Below are 27,308 nucleotides of genomic sequence, written 5' to 3'. Positions count from 1 at the left end.
GGGCTGTGCCTAGTCTGCACACGCACCCACCACACCCAACATGCCTGGCAGCTCTTACCCGGAAAGATCGTTCTCAATCACCATCTTCTGCAGCCCAGCTGAGATGCTGCTGCTGCCAGAGCCCGGTGTGGAGGCCAGGTCATTGGTCCCTGGGAGCTGCCCACTACCTGGGGTGCTCAGTGCTGTGTGGACGTCCCTCAGGATCCGAGGCAGGGGTCCCAGTTTGGATACTATGCTCTGTAAAGGCACAGCAAGAGGCAGGTGTGACCTCCTGGGACCACACGGGTAGGCTGTATGTGCTGCAGCCACTATGGCTCAAAACCACCGCGGAGCCTGTCAGAAGTGCAGATCCCCACCTGCCGCCAGTCAGAGCCACTGGGTCTGGGACGGGGGTGAGCCCAGGAATTGGTAAATCTACATTTTTAACCAGCTCCCGGACATTTCTGGGGCAGGAGTAGGAGGCCACAGGGGGAGATGCTGACCTAGTGGAAGCCTCTCCTTCAGTTTGCCCTGCCCTGGTGCCTCCGCAGAGAGGAAAGCACACATGGAATCCCAGCATTTCCACACCTCCACCTCTCCATCCAGAGGCTTCTGTGATAGCCCCTCTCACATCACTTACTCCACGGGATGGGCTGGGGCCTGACCCACTTTGGCACCTGAGCCCCAGTGGAGATGGTCCAGGCACATTGCAGGCACCCTCAGGTGCTGGTCAGGCAGAGGGCAGTGCCTGAACCCATCTGAACCTTGCTGGCACGCTTTAGAGGACTTAAGGGGCAGAGGATTCTAGGCTGTGGAGACACTGCCTTCACCTGTTTATGCACAAGTTTCCACAGAGGTCTCTGTGAGAAAACAAAGTGTGAAAACTCATGCAAGCAATAGAGCACACAATTGAGAGGCAAACAGTTGTGTTTCAAATCCCTGTTGGACCCTATCACCAGTGTGACAATACTGATCACCTTCCATTCTTCCTGCCTGGTTGTGCAGATACGTGGACAGCACAGGGGCAAGGTAAGTGGTGGCAGTGACAGTGACTAGTGTTGGCTGTAGTGCAGGGACTGGAACTGGTGGAATGTAGGGTCTCAGCCCTCATTTCCATTTCTCCCTCCTGTGTCTCTCACAGCCAAAGGCAAGTGGATACAAATGAACAAAAATGATGGCCTTTGATTGCAACAGCACCTATTTCTAGTGAAAAGTCAGGACTAACCTAAGTGTCCATCAATAGGGGACTGGTGAAATAAATAGCATTCATACGATGCAGTCATTAAGAAGTCCCTGGCGGTGGTGCAGATTGCACTGACAAGCAAAGAGGCCCACAATACAGTGGTAAGAAATGCACACAGCAGCATACACAGTACGTTCTTGCCTTAAAACAAACTGAAAAAGGAAAAGAGCTCTATGTGTGTGCGCCTGCATGTGTGTGTGCTTACACATGCACAGATCGCGTCCAGAAGGCTGCATACCAGTGCTCTGAGCAGTCACCTCTAGGGACTGGGACCAGGAGGCATGAAGGGCCTTCCAGGCCAGTTTCAGCACCTTACAAAAGTAAGGCGGTGCCCTGGAGCCCTAGAAAGCAACAGATATTCAGGAAGTAGTTCCTGGTAGACCCAGCCCTTAAGTCCAAGAACTAGTTGCTCACTGTGTGGGCTGAGGCTGGGGGTCAGTGAAGTCTCGGGCTAGGGAGGGCTCACTTCAGGTGACTGCAGCAGTGTCAGAGGTGTCTAGGGAGTAACCTCGTCAAGTGATGGTCAAGGGCAATCCTAGAAAGGTTTTCAACTTCCTGCTGGACAAGTGGAGTTACAGGGTCTTGAGTCATCTTCTTCATACAGGTGGATTCACGATCCAATTCTATTTCTCACATGCTCTGGCAGGCAGCACAGTGGCGCTTGTCCACTAAAGGCTGAGTGCCTGCGGAACACCCCAGCCCTAGTACCCAGAGTGGGGCGGCCTTGGCAGATACTGCTGAGTGAACACAGCATTTGCCTACAGAGAAAATGGGGCCCACAGATCCCCAGTGTGTTCTGACAGGACATGGCCTGATCATGCCACATGGGCGAACTCTTTGCCCTCCATGGTTACTCTGGAAGGGGGAACGCTAAAAGCCCGATGGCAGCTTTTGGCCCCACCTCCGCCCCACAGCAAAAGGCACCTGCTCCAGCTGGCTGACAGCCTCCCAGAGCAGTGAGTGCAGGCTGGAGAGCTCGCGGCCCAGGTCGATGTAGCCCTCGAAGCCGGCTGTATTGGAGAGGGTCTCGGGGTTGGAGATCTCCAGCAGGAAGCGCTGCATGTTGGTCCACTCATGCTCTAGGAACTGGTTCATGAAGGACATGTATTCCTCCTTGCTGCCAAATCTGGAGAGAGGGCAGTTGGGTGAGCACTACTGGGCCCAGGCAGGCCCTGCCCAGGAAAACTCCCTCCACTGGGACACCACCACCCGCTTTCCCCACTGTGGCCGGCTCCCATTCCATTCACTGCCCGAGTCAGCTGAATATGCTCTGACCCAGGTCACCAGGGCCCTCCTTGCTCATGGTAAGTCCAGCGATCCTTTTCTGAACCTTTTATCTCAGGACCTGGAATGTTCTGTGTCCCCCATACACTGCCTGTTAACAGTGTCCTTCTGCTTTTCCTCCAAGTTTCACTGCCCTGGTATGCAGATGATGCTCAATCCCTGCTCAACCCAGGTCTCCCAATGAGCTTTCAGGCATGTATTAATATATCCGCAGGCACCTCCCCTGGGAGTCCCTCCTACTCAGCCTGCCACACCTGAAGTCATCACCATCACCCAAACCCATGCCCTCCTCCTGAGCTCCCTACCCTAAGTGGAGACCCCACTACCCATACAGATACACCTGAACCAGAATCTCTGGCAGTTGTCAACTCCTCCCTCTTCCTCGTTCCCAAATGGCACGGCCCACTGATTTTGCCTTCTAATCACCCCTAACCTTGTACCTTGCAGCCACTGCCTCCTGTACCCCCTCCCCTCCCTGTGAATTTTCTGCTATTGTTGCTGGAACCACAGCCATGCTCTCCTTTCACGTCTCCTGGCTACCACCCTGCTCCCTCCAACCCATCTGCCCACTGCTGTCAGGGTGAGCTTTTCAGGATCCAGAACAGAGGAAGGCCATCCTCTCCCTTGTTTAAAACCCTCTGGTGGCTCCCACAGCCCTGTCTGGCCTTCAGGTCCCTGCTGTCCTCTTAGGTCTCATCGCCCGCTTCTCCTGACCTGGCACAGTGCACGGCCCTCCCCGGGATGCCCGGCCTCTGCTCCTCTTGAGACAATGAACGCCTCACCCTGACATGCAGTTGGGGGATCATGTCACCCTGGAGGCTTTCCTGTCTCCTCTCCCAACAAGCTGAGAGCCCTCCTAAGAGGCTCGTGTGCGTCTGTCACTGCTCTCCTGCTCATTCCACACGTCTCCCTGGCTGAAGTGCCGAGCGCCACCAGGGCTGATTCATCTTGGTACCGTCAGAGCCCAGCACACAGATGGCCCCAGGATGGGGCTCAATCCACGCTTTGAGAATGAACAACAGTGAGATGACCCAGCCCTTCTACTTCTGCCCACTTGCTCTAAGGATGCAGCCGAAAACACCAATAGTGCTTTATCAACAAAAAAAGACATCCTGATAGCCTGACACCAGGATGGTGGTGCCCAACCCAAGTACCCAAGCACAGGGAATGGGTTAAGGAAATATGGGCCAGTCCCCCTTGGAGGAATATTAGTCATTTATTTCAAAACAGGGCTTAATGAACATTAAGGGATATGTGAGAATCCTTATAATAATACATTAATTCAAAAAGCAGAAGGAAAAAAAAGTCTCATGTCGTCACCTTTAAAAATTAAGAAACATACCAAAATGACATATACCTTGAGTAGAAGGATAGGGTGTGGAGATTTTATTTTTAAAAAAGTGGGAAGGAGAAGGACTGAGGATGACAGGGACAAAACCAGGGCCTGTTTATGGTCTCTGCTCAGCTTGGGGGCAGAAACACCCCCAGGGCCTGCCCTGTGGACACCAGCCCTGCCCGACTCTGCTTGGTGAGGGAGGAGGCACTCACTTGGCGAAGTTGGCCAGGTTCTGGGTGACCTTGGCGATGAGGGTGAGGGTGCGGGCAGTGCGGTCATCAGGGTACTCCTGCAGCAGGTTGAAGAGTGAGGGCGACATGATGGCTGGGCAGAGGAAGCGCAGGAAGAGGGAGGCACTGATGAGCCGCTCACTGATGTCCGGCCGGCCGCGACTGCTGCACTCCTGCCTCCACGAGGCAAACACCTCTTTCAGCTCCCGTGGGAAGACACTGTGTAGGGACAGACAAAGGTGGGCTTGGCTGTCAGGCAGGGGCCCAGGACAGGAGTGCACAGAGCAGGAACCTGCATTCCAACCTTGGCTCTACCCCGCCAGCTGTGTGAGGTCAGCCCCGCTGTCTGAGCTCTGACGACACAGCCATCTGGGGAGAGCAGTCAGTACAGGGTGGCTGGAGCAAGTGCCCAGGCAGGAGGAGGAGCGGGGAGACCCAGGCTCCCATCGGGCAGTGGGTTCTCAGTGAAGGGCCAGGCAGGTGGGATGGGAGGAGGCATGAGGAGCTGGCTCTCCGTCCTGACCGGAATTAACTGCCAAGGGCCAGTGCTGAATCGCCTCTCCAGCTTCTGGTCTGGGCCCTCCCCACCTCTCTGCCAGTGTCTACTTCATTTTTCAACCCAAACAGCAGGTATCTGGGTCTAGGGGGAAGTGAGGAAAACAGGAATAGACCACTATTCCTTGGGTTCCCATCACTGGCTTTGAGACTAATTTCCTTTGCTTGAATAATGTCATAGGAATCCGGGACTTCCTACAAGCTCAGAAAGATCAAGAAGATGGGACTACCCCTGAACACGGTGGGAGAACACAGCTCTCCATTCTCTAGATGGGGAGGGAAAGGGAAGTAGTGACTGCCCCAGGGTGATGGAGCGAGCCAGCAGAGCCGGCCCTAGACAATGGGGCTCTTGGTTCCACTGGGCATCCTGGCCTGCCATGGTCAGGCCCACCTGGCCAACCCTTAAGTGGGTTTCCTATCTTTTTTCCCTAAAAGATGCATCTCCCAGCCTGGGGCAGGCCAGGCCCCAGTGGTCCCTGAACTCATTTGGCTCTGCCATGAGCTCAGGGTGATCTGACCAAGGCCCTAGCCCTCCTGGAAGGCTTGGGTTTTCTCTCCCCTAAACTGAGAGCAAGGCCTGCCCTGCCAAGCTCACAGAACCATCGTAAGGCTAAAACCCCAAGGCTATAATAGGCTTGACCAACTTGAAATTTCTTCCCCCATAGGCCCAGCAGCCTGCTCAGCAGGCTCTCCCGCAATGCATGCTGGCTGACCCATCAAGGGCACACCTAGCGGGGAATGAAGCTGAGCCACCTTTAGCCGTGGCTCTCACAGTGCCTGGCACAGAACTGGACAGAGGGCAGGTGTTGAGTGGTGACATCTATCAATGGCCTTGTCCAGAATGGAGAGGTGCCTCTGACAAATGCCAGAAAGAGGAAATGGAAAATCACTGTCCACAAATATGTTTTCCCTGAGTCACATGCCCAGCCCCCCTGGAAGAAGGGGGAGGGGGGAAAGCATAGCCCAGCTGGGAATGGGAAGTGTGTTCCCAGACTTCAAGGCCCTACAGTCGCTCTCCTCCACCGGCCCAGGGGGGTGGAAAGCTGCACATTTGTGGCCCATCTCGAGGTGCCCATTTGGCCCAGGCAAGCACCTTGTAGAGCCCAGGGGCTAAGGCCCTGGGTGCCAACCCTCCTGGCCCTGCTCATTCCCCCTACCTTTTCTTGTCCTTGGGGTGCAGCAAACACTTCCCTGGCCTTCCTGTGTGCCCAGTCCTGAGCTGGTGGGCGCACCTGCCTCCAGGGTGCCCCAGCATTCGCAGGAAATGTTTTAGGCACAGGCACAACCCTATCCTGATGGGATCAGGGCTGCAACAGAGGGTACCAGGTGTGGCCTTGGAGCAGGAAGGGCAGGAGTGTATGCAGGTGAAGGTGCAGGTGAGTGAAAGAGACAAACCTAACAAGGAGTGAGGTAAGGCCGGGGGGAGAGTGGTGTCAGAACAGGCTGTGGATGGAGGCTTGGGTGGGTGGGGGCTGTAAGCCCTGAGCTGGAGGGAGACACAGGTTAAACCTGAGCAGCTCCTCTGGGGCGAATATGAACCCACTGCTTGGGCTGACAGCAAGGCCCTCCCGGACAGTCCTGTGTGCCACCACAGAACGAGGCTATACTCGGCACCAGGCTGGCTGGCCACCACACACATATATCCCAGGAGCAAGCCGGTGGCCGTGAAGTTGGCTTTACCACAAGTTTCTCCGGGACTGATTCCGGCCCTGCTGAGGGGCCTGTCTGAGCAGCCCACTGCTGCATGCCCTGCTGCTTTCTGGGGCTGGCAGAGCCTGCAGACCCCGTTCTACTTCAAAGTCTAGTCCTTTCTGTTTATTCTCTAGTCCCAGCAAGAGGCCTGCCTGGTGTTCAGGCCAACGTGTCCCTGCTTGGCCCCATCACAAGGCTGTGACATGAGCACCTTAGCTCCCAGGGACAGGTGAGGAGCCTCAGGTGAAGCCATCCGCCCACCCCAAGTGGGGGCCCACACAGGGCCTGCCAGTCTCACTCCCGCTGCAGCCCAAGCACCCACAATAGCCCCCGGCACATGAAGGGCGCTCCCTCATCACCAGAGATGGCGGACTGGCGTGTCCAGGTTCTTTCCATCACGAAACCACAGCAACATGCTGAATGCTGCCCCACCTGAGAGCTCAAAAGGGACTAGGTCAGGGGACTGGCAAGTCAGTACAACTCAGGGTCCAGGCAGCACCAGGCACACTGCGGGTGCCAGACACTGAAGGACAGGATGGGGAAGGTGACAGGGTAGGGAGACCTGGGCACCGCACTGACCAGTAGGAGTTGATGATCTTGCAGAAGGCCAGCTCGCAGCACATCTTGAGGTTGCCCTGGTGCTCTGGGAGGTCAGCGGCCGAGCACTTGCTGGGATCCACTTCGCAGTTCTCATCTGACTCATACAGCGCTTTGATGAACTCACCTATGGCCAAGCGGGCAGGGAGTGGGGAGTGAGGACCTGGCAGGCTCTGCCCCATCCTCTGCCCTGCTGCTGGCCCACTCCCTACCTAGGGCGTCCTGCAGGTACTTCTGGCCCACTAGCTTGAGGTACTCCTCAATGGCCTTGGTGGCCAGTGTGTTCTCCCGGAAGATGAGGTGCTCGTTGTCCCCGCAGCGGTCCACCTCTGACATCATCAGGTCTGTCAGGAAGTCCTGGGGAGGCAGGAGGTGGGGAGAGCAGGACCTGAGCTGGCCTAGCATGGAGGGCCCTAGGATTCCAGACCTAGCCAGAGAAGTCCTGGCATTTTGAGGCTGCTCCATCACCAAGCTGCGGGCGTCCTGGAGAGGAACAGTGTGCCCACCTCTGGGGGCTGCTGGGGAGTGTGGGCAGGGCAGGGGCCCCCAGCCAGGGTAGGAGCCTAGAACTGGTGACAGTAGAGACGGGTCTATGGATGGAGGCAGCCTGAATGAGAGCATGCCACGTGGAGCCACAAGCCCCCACCACCACAGAGAATGGACTCATTTCCATGTACAGCCCTGATCAGGCCTGGCCTGGTGACCACAGCAGGACTCGCCTCTCCCCCCACCATCAGTGCCAAAGAGGACAAATGACGCTGCCATGTCTCATGGTAAGAATGGCCACCAGTATCCACCTATGACTCTGGTGGGGGATCCCACACCGGACACAGATGCCTTCTGTGCAGCCCCACTGCCCGGGGAGGTCGTGAGCCACCATGCTCAGGCATGTGAGAGCAGAAAGTGATCTGCAACTGGCTGGAGAGGGAAGGTGGAGGCGCCACTGCCCACCTGGCAATCCGGGGTAGCAGCCCCAGGCCCATCAGGTCCCACACACAGTGTTGTGGGAAAACCCCAGCACAGGAGCCCGAACCCACACCTTCCCCCAGCTCTAGCAACCATGCAGATACTAACTCCCTCCCTCAGGAGCCCCCACCTCCTTGTGCTCACAACTAACCTGTGGCTTGGGGGAGGGAAAGAAGATAGGAAAAACTGTCATAGTTTCAAGGGAGGGTGACAGTCAGGGCAGGGGGCCACCTAGCACAGAGCCTGCAAGGCGCCCAGGAGGGGTGGACCCAGGCATCTGTGCTCAAGAAATTCCTCACTCCGACATGCACGACCTTGGGGTCCATTAAAACAGAACTGAGATCTAGACACAGGAACCCAGGCTGCACAGCAGAGGCACAGAGGGACAGCAGGGGCAAAGGGGAAGCTGTCATTGGCTTCCTGGGGATCATGTGGCCTGAGGACCCCTTCCTGACCAACAGGCGACCTCCAGGGTCTCATTCTCTGAATACACTAAAGCGGGGGTCAGAGGTGCATCTCCCCCGGGGCTCCCCCAGGACCCCCGCTCAGGACCGCAGCCTTCCTGAACTCCTGCAATGAGAGCCAGGCCCCAGTGCTGGGATGAGAACTTCCTGAGAGCCAGGACCCAGTAAGGGGGAAACCAACGCACACACAGCAGGAAAATGACTTGTCCAAGGCCACACAGCCACCTGGGGCCAGATCTGGTCCAAGTCCCTTGCTTCCCAGACTCCATTACTCCTCTAGCCGTGGAGACAGAAGAGAGGCTAGTTCCCAAGTATTCCAGGGGTGGGGGCTTAGGTACCTGTCACCCCAGCAGCACAAGTTACTTTCTATGCTTCTATCTACTGCTCCCCAACCCCACTGAGGGCCTTTGGGGTTGGCTGCAGCCCTGGCTTCACCTCCCTCCACGAGCACCTGGACATACCTATCGTTTCAGGCTGCTTCAGGGAGGAATCTGCTTCCCAGGCCAGCCCCAGCCCAGCCCTGGGAACCAGGTACTGAAACATCAGACACAACTGCAGAAAATAATGCAGCCTCTGCAGCCCCTGTCACTCCCTCTCTGGTGCCCATGGGTCCTTGATTCATTCCGTTTCCCAGCATATGTCCCCAGTGTTGACCAGCATGTTAAGGACGGGGCAGCCAGAGCTGGCCCAACGTGCAGCCTAGCCAGCCAAGCCTGAAGGCTGGGGGAGAAGGTAAGGGAGGAGGTAGCTGAGCACTACAGAGGAAAACTGCTCCCCATCGCGGGTTCATGGGGAGGAGGTCCCCGCCCCAGCCCTGCACTTGCAGCATACAGCAAGTTCAAGAGGGAGGTTGGCTGCAGAGGCTGCTGAGGCTTCCAGCCATGGCCTCCCCTTCCAGGGCCTCTAGGAACAGGTGAGAGGGTGAGGGACCTCCACGAGTCTTGTGCCCTGGACTCTGCCCTGGGGTACCTGGGGCATGGCTCCCAACTGTGCCTCCCCGACCCAGGGCTAAGAGCCTAGGACCTTGACACAGGGTGCCCCTCAGCCACCTGCCACTTGGCTCACAACACGCCACTGTCCAGAGGGCAGAGGCCCAGTCCTTAGCCCAGCACCAGGGTCCATCCACGCTGCAGAGGCCTCAAGTCCAGCCCCTGTTTCCCACCCTCTTTGGCCAGCTTCCTGAATGGCAGGTGGCAAATGTAAAGAGAGAAGGTCACCTTCGAGGCCCACAGACCATGCTCTACTGCCTTCCTAGGGGCACCCTGGTCCAGGAGCCCATTTGTCCCCAAACCGGGTAGGTGGGGCTGAGGCATGGCTTGCATGGTGGGCTGCTGGGCCCACCTTCGGGAGCGGAAGGTGAAAGGGGTCATGGAGATGGACACTGAGCACCTCTGGCCCTGAACTAGGACTTGCCTGGGTGGGTCTCAGACGATTCCCGCTTCTGTGAGGCTCTGGGGTGGGGCTGGCTAACCCTCGAATAGTACAGTTTTGACTGTGTCTACCTGTGTGAGAATCTGTGTGTCTGGGTGAGAGTGTGGGGTGAGGTAGAGCTGTGAGGGAGGCTCATCTGTGCATCGTGCTGGGGAGGTCTGCTGAACTCCATACCCCACAGGGGACGTGTGTTTGGCTCACTGGGGCTGGTGGCGTTGTGGGACCTGTGTGCTGGGAGAGCCGTGGCCACCCGGCCTGTTCCCCTGGCGCCTCAGGGGGTCGGTCCTCCACAGCAGTGGTAGAAGGCACCTCAACCCAAGCCCACTCCCTCACTACCAGCTGCAATCCCATCCACTGGCTCCACACAGGCCTCAGTGATCAGCTCCAGCCATAGAGCAGGAGTACAAAACCCCCAGCCCACGACAGAACTTTTGGGTTTAGGGAGCCCTTCTGGTAGTGACTGGTGCCTCCAAGGCCTCTGTTAGGCCTGAAATGTACGGATGTGAGGAAGGGCAGGTAACCCAGCGCTGCCACCCAGCCTGTGTCAGGAGCCGAGGGGCCTGCACGCACCTTCACCTTGCCCGTGCTCTGCAGGATGTGCACCAGGGCAGATGCCATCTCCTCCTTGGTCTTGGCACTGAGGATGGGCTCGAGGGCTGCACACAGCCCCAGGTAGTGGTTGGTGATGTGCTCAGCGAACTCTTTGTACATCTCCATGGGCAGGATGGTGATGGTTTGGTAGCGCGCCTTGATGCGGATCATGGGTCCAGGGCCCTTGCCGCCCTTGGGGTTGGGCGTCACCACCGGGTACCACTTCTCCACGAACTGCCGCCCGGCCACCGAGGCAGCAGGCAGGCTCACCAGGCCCAGGTAACTGTTGCGCTCCTTCTTCTTCTTCTTGTCGGTCTCCCGGTACAGGTGGACAGTGACCGTGCGCAGTGGCGGCAAGTTGTGGAACTCGAAGTGCTCACCCCAGAAAACATTGTCCGTCTTGAGCTTGCCTGTGGTGCGGGCATAGAGCACATCGTCCAGGCACAGCTCGCACAGGTACTTCTTCTTGGCTGGCAGGTCCTTGGCCTCGATCACCCACAGCTTCAGGATGTGCTCCACACGCCGGCTGTTGTCCTGTATGTGCACGGGGGTCCAGGATGGTCAGCTGGGGGTGCCACGTGCAACCTCCAACCAGCCCAGAGCCTGAGAGAGTCCTCAGACCCAGGAGGAGCTCTGAAGGTGGAGGCGGCAGCGGACGCCTAGGCCCTGAGTCAGGATGAGGCAGGGCATGATGGACAAGCGCTGGATCTCTGGTCGACCTCACAGAAGCTCACTCACCTTGGGCAAGTGACTTAACTGGAGCCTTGGGTTGCTTGTCTATGAAACAGCACTAAGGTAAAACCCCCATCTCATAGAGGACGAGACTGAGACAGGCCAGCACAACGCCTGACACATCACAGGCTATGCCATTATTAACTCTTCCTTAATATGCTGGTCTGTACTGTAACTTAAGAGATGGCTATGGTGACCAGGACTTGGTCAAGCCCTCAAGTTGGCTAGGGAGACAGATACAGAAGCAGGGATTATAGTAGGGGCTCCCAGGACCTGATGGGGGAGCCCAGGGGCAGTGGGAACACAGAGGGCACCAGCCTGGGACAAGAGTCCTCACCTGAAGGAGGGGCAGACATCTAAGCTGGAATGGGAAGATGAGCAGAAGTCGGCCAGGGGCTGGGGATTAGGGACAAGGGGTCCCAGCAGAAGGACTCCAGGGTCCAGCACTCATTTCCCCAGCCCAGCCTCAATGTGTAGCTTAGAAAACAGAGGCACACAGCACCTGTCTCAACCTGGTCAACTCAAACATCTCTTTCAGAGTCCACCAATATTGTCCACTCGGGCCCTGCCTCCATGCAGGCTGACCACCCCCAATCCCAGCCCACACCACAGAGATCTGAGCCTACCTTCAATCCCCCATGCTTTGGTGAGAGGGGTGCAGGCTTACCTTGTTGGGATGCACTGCTCGCCGCAGGTTCTCCATCCACTTATCCCGCTCAGCTGCAGACCGACAGGAAAAGCACTTGCTTCCTGATGACGTCGTCACCTGTGGGGAGCAGGCAAGACAGTGTTATGAGGGAAGGGACCACAGCAAGAGCAGGCAGAGATGGAAGAAGACCTTGGAGGCTCAGGGGACTCTGGCCATCAGGTCTGCATCACAGCTTCAGGAAGGAGCCAGGACAAGGCTCATATGACGCCTCTACTTCATGTTTTGCAGGTGGTACACTGAGAGCCACTGTCCCAGGGCAAGTCAGCAGCCGGAGAGTGGCCCCGTCCTGCACGAGCAGGCTCCTCACTCGTCCCTCAGTGCCCTCTGTCCAATAGGAAAGCATCTGCCTAACTCTAACCTCCCTCTCCCTGAAATGGGAAGAGGGAAGGAACGAAGACCTTGCCCAGGTCAGAGGGCAATGCTTAACTGGAGCGTACTTTCCCTAAAGGCGGAACCACAAGAACCAAGGAGACAACTAAAGGTAGGTACCAGAATCCCCTCAGTCCTCAGCTGACATCTCTGAGGGTTCTCTTCCGTCAAGCAGCAGTGACAACAATGGTAATATAAGCCTGATATTTTTTATGCCAAACTGGGGAAATGAGACTCGGACTGTTTGGATGTGCCAGGCCCTAGGGTCCCCGGTCCCTGACCCTTCTCCTTCCCTCCCTGTCTGACTCTCACTCATCCTCTGGTCCAGCTTAGACATCTCCTCCAGGTAAGGGAGCCAGTCCGGGCAATTCCTGCTGTGTGTTCCCACTGCCCCCAGCAGCAGACCTGGGGCTCTGCAGGGGAAGCACACTCCTCGCACAGCATTCGAGGGCCTGCACCTTCCGCAGAACCCCCTGCTGTGAACCAGCAGACAGGGCCATCTTCACCCTATCCCTGGCAAGGAAGTCAGAACCCAGATCGAGCCTGGCTTGGCCAGGAGTCCTGAACCAGAAATGGTCCCCAGTGGGCACAGGGTATGAGGCAGGTGCCTGGCACCATTCTGTTTTTTCCCCAGGGCTGGGGGTGCCAGGAGATTGTCACACTAGTCCCCAAGTGGCTGCTTTCCATTACCAGGCTCATTCCTCTACCAGAGAGCTCTCCTAGTTATGCATGATTATTGGGGGTAGGAATCTTCCCAGAAACTGGTAGGAAGCAATATGAATAACTGCAGAAGCAATTAGGAGCTCCCAGGAACACCTGCAACAATAGTAACCCTGCTCCCAGCTTGGTCTCAGCCTTGCTGTGTGACCTGTGATGTCTTTGTGCCTTCTCTGGGCCTCAGATCCCCCATTTCCTATGAGGGACTGGACAGGTCATCCCCAGGTGGGTCACTGGCTCTCTGCATTCAAACCTCAGGTCACAGAATGCCAGGGCAGGACAGATTTGGCCTCTCATTGTTCACAGCGGGAAACAGGCCCAGACAAGGGGAGACTCTCTGCTATCCACACTGCATTTGGGAGGTGAGCAGGCTCTAAGACATGGGCTCTGGTGCTTAAGAAATTCAGGCTTTTTCCCTACTCACTGTCATCCACTGGGAGCCCCAGTAGCTTCATGCTAGCATGGAGAACAGGTGCTGGCCCATTTCCAGAGATCCTAGAGAGTAGGAAGGACAGCCTCCACCCCAGCTCCACCAGGTCTCTTAGGAGCTGAAAGCTATCGGTAAATACTAGCCACTGTCCCCAAGAGCCTGGCCACTATCCCCAAGACCCTGGCCCCTGCTGAGGCCACAGCAGACTGGACTCCAGGAGGATGTCTGGAGGAGACCAGCCAGGCCAGGAGAGGATGGGGTGTCCACCCCAACCCCTGTGATGGGACCCACCTCGAAGCAGTAGTCCTGGCCAAGGATGCTGCTGTGCACGGGCTTGATGACCACCTCTTCCTCCATGCTGAGGTCCAGCGCCTCCACCGCACTGCTGGGGCTGAGCAGGGACTCGTGGGAGCGAGACTCCTTCAGCCTTGGCATCAGATGGGACCTGGGGTGGCAGTAGGTGTGTCAGGCTGGGCCCCCGCAGCCCGGGTCAAACTGGTTGCCACGTCCCACCCATCTGCCCTGGCCCTGCCCCTTCCAGCAGGCAGCCACTCCTCTCCACTCTCTCTCCTTTCTGCCTTAAGACAGATCTGGGTGCAGGGCTGTCACAGAGACTGGTGGGAACCTCCTCCCCACTGCAGGAGTCTGGCTGGGGGCTCAGCCTCTCAGAGAGCAAGAAGGTGAGGATTAGGGGCCACTCTGGGGTTAATATTAGCAAGTGAGCCTGCGGGGCCGGGGCCAGCTTGGCTCCTGAGAAGTCTCAGAGACCCAAGGAAAGCCCGCCTGACCCAGGCAGCTGTCTGCAGTTCTGGGCCCTTTCCCATTTCCCCTCTCTTTTGCACTGGTCCTTGTCCAAGACTGAGCAGTCACTCTGTCCCAACATTTATCCAGCAAACCACTGCCAACAGCCCTTCCTCACACACTGTCCCACACCACCAGCCCCACACGAGGGAGAGCCACAGGGACCCTGCTGCTCCCATCTTACAGATGAGGACAGTGAGGCAAGGTGAGTCTCGAAGGAGAAGGGATGCAGCAGTCTCTGCACAGTACCCAAGACACACACTCCATCGGGGTCCCCATGCTGGGACTCAGGGCCTAGGTCAGTGGCTCCGACACAGGCACAAAGAGCACAGGGCTGATGCCACCCGGCACCCAAACGCAGACCAGACCTGGGCCCGCTGCTCCCCTGCTGTGTGGCCCTGGGGAAATCGTTCTCCTCTGAGCCTGTTTCCTCAGTGCATCACATGGAAAGCACCGCAGACGACACCTGCTCTAGGGTTAGGTAAAGTCTCTCCAAAGTCTGCACAGAGCAGACACTGCACAGAGCAGTGTCCTCCTAGAGCCCCCAGCCCCCACGGTGGGACAAAGGAAAAGCGTGAGGACAGGCTGGGGCTGCTAAGACCACCTCTGGTGCAGAAGCTGAGCCCTGCTTGTGTCCAGGGCTCAAACCCTGGGGTTGGTGAAAAACCTACTCCAGGCTTAGCCCACATGGACCTCCTACCCCCAACGCCCTATGCCCTTTGGCACCTGGTTCCAATGGTCCAAGTGCTCAGTCCATCATTCTCTCCCTGCCTCGCCAAACCAAGACCCCTACCTTGGGCCATGCTGAGGCTTGGCCCCGACCCTGAGGGGCTCACAGCTTGGCAGAGCCACCAGACACTTCCCTGTAGGGTGCATACCCTGTACACTCATTTCTGTGACTGCCCTGAGTCAGCGGGCTGAGGCCCACTCCGTGGGCGCTGGAGAACCCAGAGGTGAGCAGGAAGAGCCCTGCTCAGAGGGACTCAGGTTGACAGTAGCCACCCTCCCACCCCAAGCTCCACATCTCCATGGCAACAGCCCTCTGAGCATAAGACCCCTCCCCAACATGGAGTCCCATGCTAGATGTCATAAGGAGTCAGAGCTGAGGGAATCCCAACCCTTAGATACCCCACAGAGACCAGCCCAGGAGCCCCAGTCAACTGGCTCCCTCTGCCTCTCCACACCCAGCACGAAGCTGGCCTCTGAAAGCAGAAGGAATGGGTAGAGCCAGAGGAAAACTGTGAGACAAGTTCAAGGCAGGGGGGCACCCTCCCCAACTCCCCCAAGGACTCCCATCTGGGGCTTCCCGTTGCGGCGTAAGCCCGTGGACAAGCCCAGATGTGCCTCTGCTCCTCTGAGGCACTCTCCCTGGGAGGCCCAGTTCACAAAGGGGCACGGGCCTACCTGCCATGCCACACCGCCACACCACACCGCCACACCACTGTGTTGGAACAGGTCTCTTCTCCCGATAATCCCTCAAGGCCTTGCTCGAGCGGCCTGGCCTCCTCCCCATCACGGCAATGACCAATGCCGTGGGTGGGCCTGCCCTCCCTGGGCTTAGATTCCACCTGAGCTGCCCACCTCCCAGGGCGGACTCCAGGCCTCCCTCCCACATGGGGCTTCATACCTCAGTGGCAGAGACGCCCTGCCTGATAGTAGGGAAGTCACACTGGCTGGGAAGGGCTGGCACCCATAGCCCCACAGGCCTGACGTCTAGAACCCAAAAACCAGCCCACAGACTGGGATTGGGCTGCTTTCTGGCCCAGCTTGGAAAATCTCTGCCAGGTAAGGATGCTGGGAGCCAGGGAGGGTGGGGTAGGGACCCAGGAAGTACAGAGCGGGGAGCTGGTGAGCTGAGGCCGCCTCCTGCCTGGGGCGCATGAATGAGCTGGCTGTGGAGAAGAGAGGCAAGGCATGCTTCAGCAGGCTGGGTCCACCCAGGGAAACCCAAGGAGACCCTGGTCCTGCAACCCCAAGAGCCCAGCAGGCCCAGGCCAGACCCCAAAACAGCCAGATCCTGGAGTCTGTGGTTGCACAGCCCTCCCCTTCCTTCCCCACCATGTCCCACAAGCATGCTTTGGCTGACCTGGAAAGGATCCTGGCAGAAGAGAGGGCTGTAGGGAAGCTCAAGGCCCTTAAGACACCTTGGACTGGCCCGGCCTACCTGGGCAGCCATGACCCTCCTCGCTTCCCTGGAGGCTTCTCCACGAGGTGGGATGTAAAGCAGAGGCTGCATCCATCCCTGCAGCCCAAGCTCTCTGGGAGGAAGAGGAATAGGGGCAGGGCAGGCCCAGGGAGGCCCCAAGTGGTTCCCGCAAGCTCTCCCAGGCTACTCCTTCTTGGATAGTACAGCAAGCGGGTGGTGGAGGCAGGGCCAGTGGACCCGTACTCTCTCACTCACATTCCTATGCATTTCCTTCCTGACCAGCCTGGAGTCTACAGGCCCTGACACACAGTGTCCTCGGTCCCTCCCTCATCTGGGCCCAGAGGGAGCTGGTCTGCTGTGACCCTGCCAGGGTGTGCCCATGGTGGTAGCTGATAAGATGAGGGGGCTCAGGAAGGAAAAATGGTCATTTGGTCACTTCCTGAACCCAGCAGGACCAATTCAAGGCCCAAGAACCGCCTCTCTGGGAAGCCAGCCCTGTCCTGTGCCTGCAGCAGTCCCTGGCCACTTCACGGCAGGGACTGCCTGCTCCATCAGTCACCCAAGACAGGCTTCTCCCTTACCCTGGCTTCATCCCATGCTGGCATTGTTGGGCCACTTCCTTTTTCACCTCCAGCCTCTGCCTTGCCAGGCTAGGGAAGCAGCGCATTAGAGGCAGGGCAGAAGATGGGTACCAAAGACTGCCCAGGCTCCAAGGGGGCAGGGGTAGGCTCAGCTTCCCTACCCGGGACGCTCAGGTGAAAGGAGGGGAGCAGGCACTGGTCTCTACCTCACTCCCATTCCACTCCCAGGAAGGGATGCTTGTAGGCACACCCACCTCTAGTCAGCACAGGGTGAGCGCCCAGCTGGTCACTTGCACATCCCTTTTTTCATATTTCAACTGCACACAGCCCTGCCAGGAGTACTCATCTACCCATTTTACAGAAAGGTATGACAGGGTCAGAGGGGAGCAGTTACTTGAGCCGCCCAAGGCCCCCTCCTGGGATGGGAACCAGGTCAGTCCAGGAGCCATGCCCATAGCTGCCCTATGTGGTGTGGTATCTGGGGGCTGATGGCCCTGTATTCAGGGCTTCTGCCGTCCTCGAGCCCTGGGTCAAGTCCCTCTCTGCTGCCCAAGGCTGGGGTGGAAGAGAAGGTGGCCCAATTGCATGGCCCACGGCATCCTCCCGACCCTGTGCCTAGCTCAGTCTCATGACGGCTTTCCCCTCTGACCTCTTGTGGTCCTTGGAGACTAGAGCTTTGGTCCCCTAGGCAAGGTGGCACTAAGGAGGGCAAAAGGCCTTCAAATGGGGATTCCACCCCTGCAAATCACTTCCACAGCCCAGGTCTGAGCTACTTCTTACAACAACCCTGCCAGGATGTCACACGCCTACTACATACAGAAGCAGGTCTCAAACCAGGGCGTGGACTCCACACTGCCTGCCTCTCACCAGGGCAGAGTTGGCATCCCCAGGCCAGGCTTACCTTGGGCCATGAGTCACATGAACCACCACACAAGTCACCTCACAGAATCTCCACGAGCCCAAGAGGCAGATGCTGACCTCACCCCGCTTTACAGGGAGAAACTGAGGCCTGCCAGGGAGGGCAAGAGATGTGCCCAGCATCCCAACTTTGATCTAGTATTGCTGCCACACCCAAACCTTTTGGGTCCATTTCCTCATCTGAAAAAGGAGGAACGAGGCTTGCTTCACCCAGAAAACACTGGCAGCTGGCACACACTGAAAGTGCTGTGAAGACAGCGCCTTCGCGGGGAGGTATTTCCCAGCCCTTTGAGTTGTGGGGGTGAAGGGATCCCCTCTTAAGACCACGCGGGATTCAATGCCAGCCCCAGAACGTGGCACTCTGAGCCACTGGCTGGCATCTACCTGCCTGCTCCACCTGACCAGGCCCACTATCGCAGCGGCCTGCCTGCTGGGCCCCTCCATCCCAGGAAGCGGGAGTCTCAGGCAGGGCCCCAGGCACATGCTGTCCTTCCCCTTTCCTATCCAACCTTCAGCACCCAGCTTCAGTGCCCCTTCTTCCCTGAAGCCTTCCTGGGCTCCCTGGGCAGACAGCCATATCCAGGCTGTGCTGGGAAGGTCTGTCACAGAACTGGCTCCTTGTCAGGCAGGGGGCTCCTTGTGGGTAGTGTTGGGTTTGGCTGGCTCCAAGGTCCAGAGCCTTAGGGTTCCTGGACCAAAACCCCAATACACCAGCAGCCAAGGTCAGCTAAGCTCAGAGGGAACGGGAGGTCAGTGGGGATAAGGACAGTCCTCCCTCAGCCTGCAAACCCTGGTGACGTGGTTGCTCCCTTGGAGGAGGAACAAAGAAGGCCTGAGGGTGGGTCGTCAGGGCAGCTGCCTGTTCAAGGCCAAGTCCCAAGAGCAGCATTCCAATGTTCATTACAGAGTCTCCGGGAAATGCCCCTGCCCTCGCTCTGTCCAAGTATGGGCCGCTTCCCCATCCCTCTCAAGGTTAGGAGGCTCATCCTACCCTCTGTGGCTGCACCCTGCTTCCCACGGCCCCAGCCCTGAGACCCTTCTAAACATGGCAGATCACTAGCCCCATGACAGCGCTCCAGGGACTAGAGACCCTTTACCTGTCCTCCGTGGCGTGGAATCCTTACTGCTCCCAGGAAGGAGGTGGCACCATGACACCCAGGTCACACACCGGACAGCCAAGGCCATGGCTAGGGTGACCTGCCCTGGACTCCGCTGCTACAGAGGAGCTTGGCCAGGGCATGGGAGGGCAGAGGGGAATGGGAGTTCCACTGGCCTTCTCCTGTCTAGACCACAGCAGCACCCTCCACTGAACAAGCTACTCCACCTGGCATGGCCTCACTCCTGTCCCTCCTCTCTCGCCTCATGGCCTGTAAGATAATCAAGTCCCAGATGCCTCAAGCTGGTATCCGAGCCCTCCTGAAAGGCCCCTCGCACTACGCCCTGGCCAAGTGACCTGGACTCTCCTCCCCAGCTACTTCCTGACAAAGCTGCAAACTCTTACCCTCCAGGGGTCCATGTGCAAGCAGTCTCCTGAGCCTATCCATTCTGCCTCTCCCTCCACTTCTTTGCCAAACAAAGTCCTTCCTCAGTTTTCAAGGGCCAGCCCAATGTCACCACCACAAAGCGGTCCCTGGTCTCTCCAGACAGCTCACACTACGCTACCTAAGACCGGCTCAGGGCCACAATCTCCCACCTGTTCCACTTAATTCTCGTGACAATCCTGTCAGGACTAAAAAGGTGCACCTAGAAAGTTGAGGTGACCTGCCCAAGATCACAGGCATAGCAAGTGGCCGAGTCAGATGTGAACCCAGTTCAGTGGAGTTCAAGACTAACTGCACCAGCCTTGGCCTGGCTTTTCCATCGTCCAGGGGTGGCTCATAGCAGCCGGGCAGCGGGGAAAGGTCCACAGCCAGCTAACCCACTAGCTGTGACCCACTCACTCCAGGTGGGGAAGGAAGGACCGGGGGATACAGGGATGGGGCAGCCCCCGCCCAGGGCCCAGGAAATGTGGGCACAAGCCACGGGGAGCTGCTGTGAGAGACAGCGCCAGGGCCCAACAGCAGCTCACTGTGAGGGCCGGTGGCAGAACAACGGGGACACTGTCCTGGCTCCTGGGGCCTAGCCTTATCTGATAGCCTTCCAACCAACCCACAAGCTGTTTTTCAACTCTGATCCTTTTTTCTCTTAAAAGGTCGGTGACACAGAAGCTCAGCAAACTCATTATTCCAAGGAGGGAAAGGACCCCAAACCAAAACTTACAGTAATTAAAAATCCCTACTTGGCACAGCAAGGGTGTTCCTAGCTATCGGGTGGGGGGAATTGAGAGCGGGATTGTTTGGTCGGAAAAGTAAGGGGCTCAGGGTCAGCCTCCAAATCTCGAAAGCTCAGAGAGAGCTGCCCTGTGTGGCCCCAAAGGGCAAGGCTGGGACCAGGAGAGGCCACTTCCAGCTCAGTCACAGCTGTCCTTGAATGGGCCAGGCTCATCTGGTTTTAGAGAGAGTGGGCTCCCTGTCTCTGAAAGTGTGCAAGCAGGAGCTGGGGGGCCCCTTTAAGACATGCTGCATGGTTAGGGCTGCCAGGGTAATGGGCTGGGCAGCACACAAAGGCAGGCAGTGCAGTGGGCCCTGGGATTAAACACACACACACACACGCACGCACACACAACTGAATGCTACAGAAATGCACCTGCAGCTGCAAGCGGGCAGGAGGACAGAGGGCCTAGTGTCAAGGGTGCCTGGCTGTAGCGCAAACCTAGTCTCTATTCCTTATGAAACATACAACCTTGGATACTTTAAGTCATTCGACTCTCTAGGACTCAGTTTCCCCATCCGTAGTGAGGATAACGACACACCTTCCTCATGGGTTGCTCTAAGGAGGGCAGGGGTGTCAGTGACTCCCATCCATTGCTCGTAACTGTTCATGCCTCTTTGGTCTGTTCCATTCGCCTACCTCATTGCCAGCCACGATGTCAGGAGCTGGAGACACAGCCATGAACAACACTGGTGAACGATGCACACGCTGCTATCAAGGCTGACATTTCTGGGATAGGTCATACTTTTGACAATTTGGAGTGACAAGATATGGACTTCCCAGGCTGTTTCCTGTTCCTGTCCCCTGACAACTCAAACTCTACATTCTCCATGTCTCAGTTTTCCCCATCTGCAAAATGGGGATCAATCATATCTGCCCAAATGCTCTGGGATGCCTCAAATTTCTTTAAAAAGCTCTTAATTTCCTGAGGCGAAATGAAAGGAGAAGAAGGTGTGCCTGGCAGTGGGCAGTAGGCCCCCGTGAGGAGGCCCTTTTAGCCCCTCTGCCTGGGACTCCCAAGCACAGCCATCTCCAGCCCCAGTCTCCAGCCCACCAGCCTGTGTGGTCCCAAGCCACTGTCCACTACCCCAACCAGGTCTGGAAGGAACAGAAATCCTGGACAAGGCTTGTCTCCACAGAGTTGGTGCCCACCCAAAGGCTGGCAGGACCTGATGGTTCTGCAGTCAGGACTTCAGCAGACTCTCTAGGTCAGATCAGGTCAGAACATGCCAATCATGCTTCTGCCTGTCATAGCCAGGCAGGTCCAGGGGCTGTGCTAGAAGCGTCTGCCCACACTGGAAGGAGAGAGAGTCTGGACATGGTCACAATGAATGCACTGACCTGCTGGGAATCAAGCGGCAGGACATAAACAGGGCAGGGCCCTGCCTAGCATGTCCAGCAGAGCTCTCTCCCCAAGCCCAGCCTTGCCCCGCTGGCCTGGGAACCGGCTGCTCAGAAGGCCAGTACTCACTCCTGGCCCAGCTGGGATCCCAGGGGAGAGGAGAGGAATGCAGCCGCCTGGTGGCTCCCAGGGCCCTGGGGAGACAGAGCCTGTCCTAAAAAGGCAGAGAGGTTGGCTGCCCTGCCTGGGAAGTCTTCCAGGGATGACAGGGCCCAGAGGACTGGTCCCTCTCAGCCCAGGGTTCCCTCAGGCCAAGGTAAGGGGTAGGTCCTAGCAGTCACCAAGACCCAGTTGTGACGCCCCCATACACACAGAGTGCCCTGGGCTGGGAGACAGGGAGGCACCTGGCCTTCTGCCCTTACCCCTGGGAGCCTGTGCTTCCCCCCACATCACAGGGCTGAGCTGGCAGAGGAGGGTCCACACCCTGCAACCAAAACAGGAGGATGGGACAGCTCATGCTTGCTGTGAGGCCTGGAGACTGAATGAATGACACTGTGGCAGCCTGGACCTAACAGCCACTTACTAAGCACCTACCATGTGCCAGCTGCAGGTGTTCTTACCAAAGTACACACATCATCTCATGGCCTTCTCCCAACAGCTCTGCACAAAAGGCAGCACTGCCCCAGAAGAAAGGGAGAGTAGGTATTCAAGCTCAGGTCCCATGAGCCCTGGCTCATGGGGCAACTTTTCCCGTACACACCCAGTTAATCCAAAAGGTTCAATGGAAGCTTTAGGACGTTCTCTAAAGAGGAAACTGAGGCTTGGAGAGAGGGAGTGGCTTGGCTAGGTCACATGGCCCAGAAGTGAAAGCTGGGGTTCTAACGGCCTGGTCACCCTCTGTGGGACACCTCTGGCACCTACCTCACAGTGGGTCAGGCCTGCAGGCCAGGCATCCAATCAGCCCAGCACCCCAGCAACGGCCCGTTCCTCTCCCTGAAGGAGTCTTTGGTCTCTATCCCAACTGTATCTAAGGTCTATCACAGACCCTGAATGAGTTTCCTCCCCTTTATAGGTGCCGTTTCCTCACACGCTGAGCTACTTCAGAGAGAGCCACAAAAACCCTATGTCAACCCCCTAGAACATAAGGGACCATAAACTATCGCAACTGCTACCAACACTACTACCATCACCTGTAATAATGTAATAGTAACATGTCACTGCTGCCTGGGGTCACCTGGGCCAAAGCTCAGGAGAGACCAGGGATTCGAGAGGGCGCTGGTACTGGCTCCTGAATGAGAGGCAGCCTTCAACATCCTCTCCCCATATAAACTGTGCAAGCCTAATAGAGTTTTCAAAAAATATTCAGGAACACATTTACCTTTCCACATCTTATTTCTTTTTTTTTTTCTTTGCGGGGGAGGGGAGGTGCAGAGAGAGAGAGAAGAAACAAAAAACTTTCCATCTAATCCCCCAAGTCATCCTGCAGCCTGAATAATTTCGGGTTTTTAATCAATAGCTGTCAGACTTGTCAAATTACTTTGGGGACCGCAAAGCAGTTTTTAAACATTCATAAACCTCAGTAGAACAGCAAAGTGCCCTGAATTTTAAAAGAAGAGCATCTAGGCCGGGCGCGGTGGCTCACGCCTGTAATCCCAGCACTTTGGGAGGCCGAGGTGGGTGGACCATGAGGTCAGGAGATCGAGACCATCCTGGCTAACATGGTGAAACCCCATCTCTACTAAAAATACAAAAAATTAGCTGGGTGTGGTGGCGGGTGCCTGTAGTCCCAGCTACCCGGGAGGCTGAGGCAGGAGAATGGCGTGAACTTGAGAGGTGGAGCTTGCAGTGAGCCAAGATAGCGCCACTGCACTCCAGCCTGGGCGACACAGCGAGACTCCGTCTCACAAAAAAAAAAAAAAAAAAAAAAAAAAAAAGAAGCGCATATAAGGAACACTCATTGACGAGGGTGAGTGGTGGGCAAATCAGAAGTGAGCTGCGGGCTAGCTGCCCCCGCCCCTCTTGCTTCCGAGCAGGGACAACCCTGTAGCCCTCCCTGGCCTATAGGAAAAACTATCAGGCTTGGCCTGGCCGCTCAGAAAGTTTAGGGAGAGTGACAGTCCCCCTACCCCCAGCCCCAGGAAAATAGCCCAACCTCCCTGCACAGCATCTGGGGCTCCAACCCCAGCCACAACTGCATCAACTCTGAAGCTCCCAAGCTCTAGAGCCCACCACAAATGTGCTAGCCCACTGCCCTCCCCCAATCTCTCCACTCGGCACCACTCCTGAGAATGTTTCAAGGCCCTGACCCATGCTTTCCCTCTCCTTGAGCTCAGTCTGTGCCTGGCTCCTCCTCACACGTGAACACACCCATGCATCATGGCCTGAGTGGGACTGGTTTCTAACTGGTCCCTGCACCCCACCCGGGACCATAAATACCTCCAACAGCCACCTCAGGGCCCTGGGGATGCAAGACCCAAGTGGGAAATGATAATGAAACAAAAGAATAAATGAGCTGAAAAGCGAGTATTTCCATTCTCCAGGAAGTGCTTCCCCTCTGGCTTATCTAATTCCTCCCAGCTCTCCACATCCAGGAAGCCCTCCTTAGCTCATGCTGGGCCCCCCCTAGAATGCGGGGGCAGAGGCAGCATCTTCTTCCATCTCATCTCCTCCACTCAAGACCTGGGCGCCATGCCACGTTACTTCCTGAGACCATGTGGGCCATTCATGTTGGGGTGATCTAGGGATGGCCTCCTTCCCTCATCCTTGAGGGCCAGGTTTCCTGCCTCAACCAAGGACCAGCCACTTGTCCACAGAGCCCCAGCTCTGTGGCACCATGCTGGTTGAAGGTGGTAAGCAGGCATGGTTCCTTAAAAACACACACAAAACTCTGTGACTTTGGTCAAATTAATTAACCTGTGTGCCTCAGTTTTCTCATCTGGAAAACAGGGACACCACCACCTTTGGCTGTAGGGCTCGACTGACCTGCAGTGAGCTCTCCATACACAGCCCCAGTAACCAGCCCTGGGTGCCCCCATGCCATCCAGGCTGGGCTGAGACTGCCTTCCCAGGGCATTCTGTCCCTCCCCGCACGCCCTTCCTGCCAGCACTTCTCTGGATGCTCCTGGCTTCCTCCTGGGCCCAGGACATTTCCAAGATCTGTCTCTCACTCTGCCCAGCAGATCCTTCCTGACTCTCCCCACAGCTGAGCTCTCAAAAAGCCTCTCTGCCAACTGACCCCAGACCACCTCACCTGCTCTACCCCCTTACCTCAAGGGCAGGCTCCAGAGTACAGGCCGTTTTAAGCAGGAATCTGAAAGACCCCCATTTAAGAAGAGATGGACAAATCTACGAACAAATGCTGGCACCCTGGACTCCAGCCCCAGTGGTCACTCCAGCTCAGCTATCTCTTCAATTCCAGCCACCATTTGGGACAGAGGCTCCCTCCTTGTTAGCAGCCTGAGCTCAGAGAGACAGAAGAGGCGAAGATGTGAAGGGAAGGAGCGCTGGGCCAAAGGAGTGTGGACCTCGGATGGGCCTCTCCTGTACCTCAGCTTCCTCCCCCGTCAAGTGGGTTGCCCTTGCCTCCTGGCACAATTTGCTGAAGACGTATCATGCTAAGGCACCCCCCCCCCAACCCCCGCCCCATCCCAATCCTGGGCAGAGTTGATCCAGCACCAGCACAGCCACTGAGCACCTCCACTATGTCTGCAGGAGCATGTGGGGCTATGGGCCTAGGGATGTCAGCTGCCCATTCCTCCCAAAGCCTGAGGTCTGGAAGTCTGTGTGGGGCACCAGAGCAGCTGCTTCTCAGGCTGTAACTAGCAGGAGACAGCCAGGAGTGTTCAGCAGCAGCAAGACAGCAGGAAAGTGGCTGTCAGTAAGCCACAGGGTTCCAGGCCACTGGCACGGGCAGAAACTCAGAGACACCATGTCAAAGAAAACCAGGAGTGTGGCTGCTGAGTTCCTCCTGCTGCTAGTGACCATGCACCAAAGCCACCTGTGGCTCTCAAGTACCTGCTCACCCACCATACCACAGTGAGCCCACATATCTGGGAAGGGCACGTAGGGCACTGGCTCTGCACCTCTGACCCTCACACAGCTAACTGCAGCAAAGACCAAGGCTCTGACACCTCCAGGGGCTTCCCAAGGCCAGTGTGTCAGACTTCACGGTCTGCCCTTTTCCCCCACATTCCACACTGGCTGACTCCAGGCTAAGCTAGCCCTGTCATTTGCCACCTGGCCCACAGGATTCCAACTGAGAAAGCAACATACTTAAAATCCAGCTTCCCAAGGTACGTTTCCAGGTCCCAACCCAGCCATGCCAGCCCTGCTTGGCCCTATCTGGCTCATCGTGCTAAACTGCATGCTTCTGCTCAAGGGGTTGCACTCCAGCAGCCTATCCGTCTACGCTGGCTCAAAGGCCACCACCTCCACAAAGCCTCCCCCAGAACTGACAACTCCCTCCAGGGTTTGCACCTATGCACACGCCCTCTGCTCTGAAGCAGAGGCTCAGAGAGGTCAAGCAGCTTGCCTGAGGTCACAATTCACAGGCACAAGGGTGCAGCAGGACACCTGGCACTTCGGCTCTAACTCCAAACTCTCTTCACTGCCCGTCAATGCCTCAGGTTTTCACCAAACCTACAAAAATCCTATGACCAAATGCACTAACTTTTAAGTAACTACAGGAAGTCTGGGTCACCAGAAATGTACTGAGCCCTGCCTTTGTCACCTCCTGGATGGCTGTCTGTAAAACAGTGAGGACACCTACTGGCAGGCAGTCTCATCCGCCCCCAGCCGTGGCAATGAAGGTGGTTAGGACCAACCTGCACTAAGACTTGGCTGTAACAAGCCCAATCCTTCCTCTGACTTTTTTCAGAAATGAGTACTTGCCCAGTAAAGACGCTAACACACCAAAGTGATCTGGCTTCTGACAACTGTTTCAAATATTCAAGCAGAGCCAAAACACACTCCTGGCCCAGACACAGTCTTCCCAGTCTCCCACCCGCCTCCACCCCACCCAGTGGGCCTGGGCCCCACGGACCAGGGAGTGGAAGCAGGAAGGGAGAAGAAAAAAGAAAGTTCTGCTGAGGAGCTGGGGCAGAGATACCATGGCCCCCAAACCCCAGTGCAGCCCCACCCAGCCAGCCAAGGGTTCGGCCACTCAGAGCAAAGGCCAAGCTCCTCAGCTCAGAAAACTTGTCAGCAGTCCCTGGCATTTCCCGGTTCTCAGCGGAGCACACCACAGGGGCCACCGTGCCTGGGGGACGGAGCAACTCACACTAGGCTTCCTCTCATTTTAAAAACTAAAAACAGCAACAGTGCTCTTCTTGGTGTCCTGCTTTTTTGCAGGTCCCTCCTAACCGTTTCTACATTCTGGGCTGGCAGTGGATGTCTGCGTAGAGGGGCAGAGACGGCATCCCAGGGTGCTCCGGAGTCCCTCCTGGGACCAGCTCCTGTGACAGTCACTCACTGAGGGTGTCTGCTGCCGCCCAGCTCATTCAGGTCTCCCTGGGCTCTGAGGCTGCCTCCCTCCTGGCTTTCCCAGCCTCTCTTGTTCTAAGCTCTGCTCAGGCCACTCACCATCCCTCAGCACAGCTACCAGGCTCGGGAAGCCGAGTGGCCGGGCGAGCTTTCCTGCTGTCCGCTGCTCCCGGCTGGCCCCGGCCAGCCTAGTCCCGCCCTGCTCCCAGACATGCCACTCCAGCCCTGTCCGCTGGGACTAATCATGGCTAGTTCAACAAAGGCTATGTTCCAACTCTCAGTAATGTGCTTTTAAAGGGCCAGTGTCCTACTTGGGCCTGCTGGGGTCTTAAAGGTACAGGTCCCTTTTTCCTATAAAGGAAACAGGAAAGAAAAAACAAAAAACAAAACTCAAAAATTCATGA

The 27,308-nt window shown here is 57.0% G+C and overlaps 1 protein-coding gene across 13 annotated transcripts in view; it reads right to left on the bottom strand.

The window, feature by feature from the left end:
- Positions 1 to 27,308, bottom strand: part of DAB2IP (DAB2 interacting protein) — a 218,881-nt gene that overhangs the window by 14,721 nt on the left and 176,852 nt on the right. For 11 of the 13 annotated variants that reach the window (XM_054501293.2, XM_063649873.1, XM_054501301.2 and 8 more), the window contains 8 exons: positions 13,617 to 13,770; positions 11,768 to 11,866; positions 10,348 to 10,902; positions 7,129 to 7,273; positions 6,899 to 7,043; positions 4,055 to 4,291; positions 2,147 to 2,348; positions 59 to 237 (listed from right to left, as the gene is read on the bottom strand). In XM_054501293.2, coding sequence (XP_054357268.1) covers positions 59 to 237; positions 2,147 to 2,348; positions 4,055 to 4,291; positions 6,899 to 7,043; positions 7,129 to 7,273; positions 10,348 to 10,902; positions 11,768 to 11,866; positions 13,617 to 13,770 — 1,716 coding nt within the window. Of the gene's footprint in view, positions 1 to 58; positions 238 to 2,146; positions 2,349 to 4,054; positions 4,292 to 6,898; positions 7,044 to 7,128; positions 7,274 to 10,347; positions 10,903 to 11,767; positions 11,867 to 13,616; positions 13,771 to 27,003; positions 27,140 to 27,308 lie in introns of those variants that run through there. The other 2 variants (XM_054501299.2, XM_054501302.2) reach the window with 2 other exon arrangements.

The sequence above is a fragment of the Pongo pygmaeus genome, chromosome 13 (genome assembly GCF_028885625.2).
Source record: "Pongo pygmaeus isolate AG05252 chromosome 13, NHGRI_mPonPyg2-v2.0_pri, whole genome shotgun sequence".
NCBI lineage: Eukaryota > Metazoa > Chordata > Mammalia > Primates > Hominidae > Pongo > Pongo pygmaeus.
Note: the sequence above shows the minus strand (reverse complement) of the source record. Positions and strands in the feature narration are given on the sequence as shown.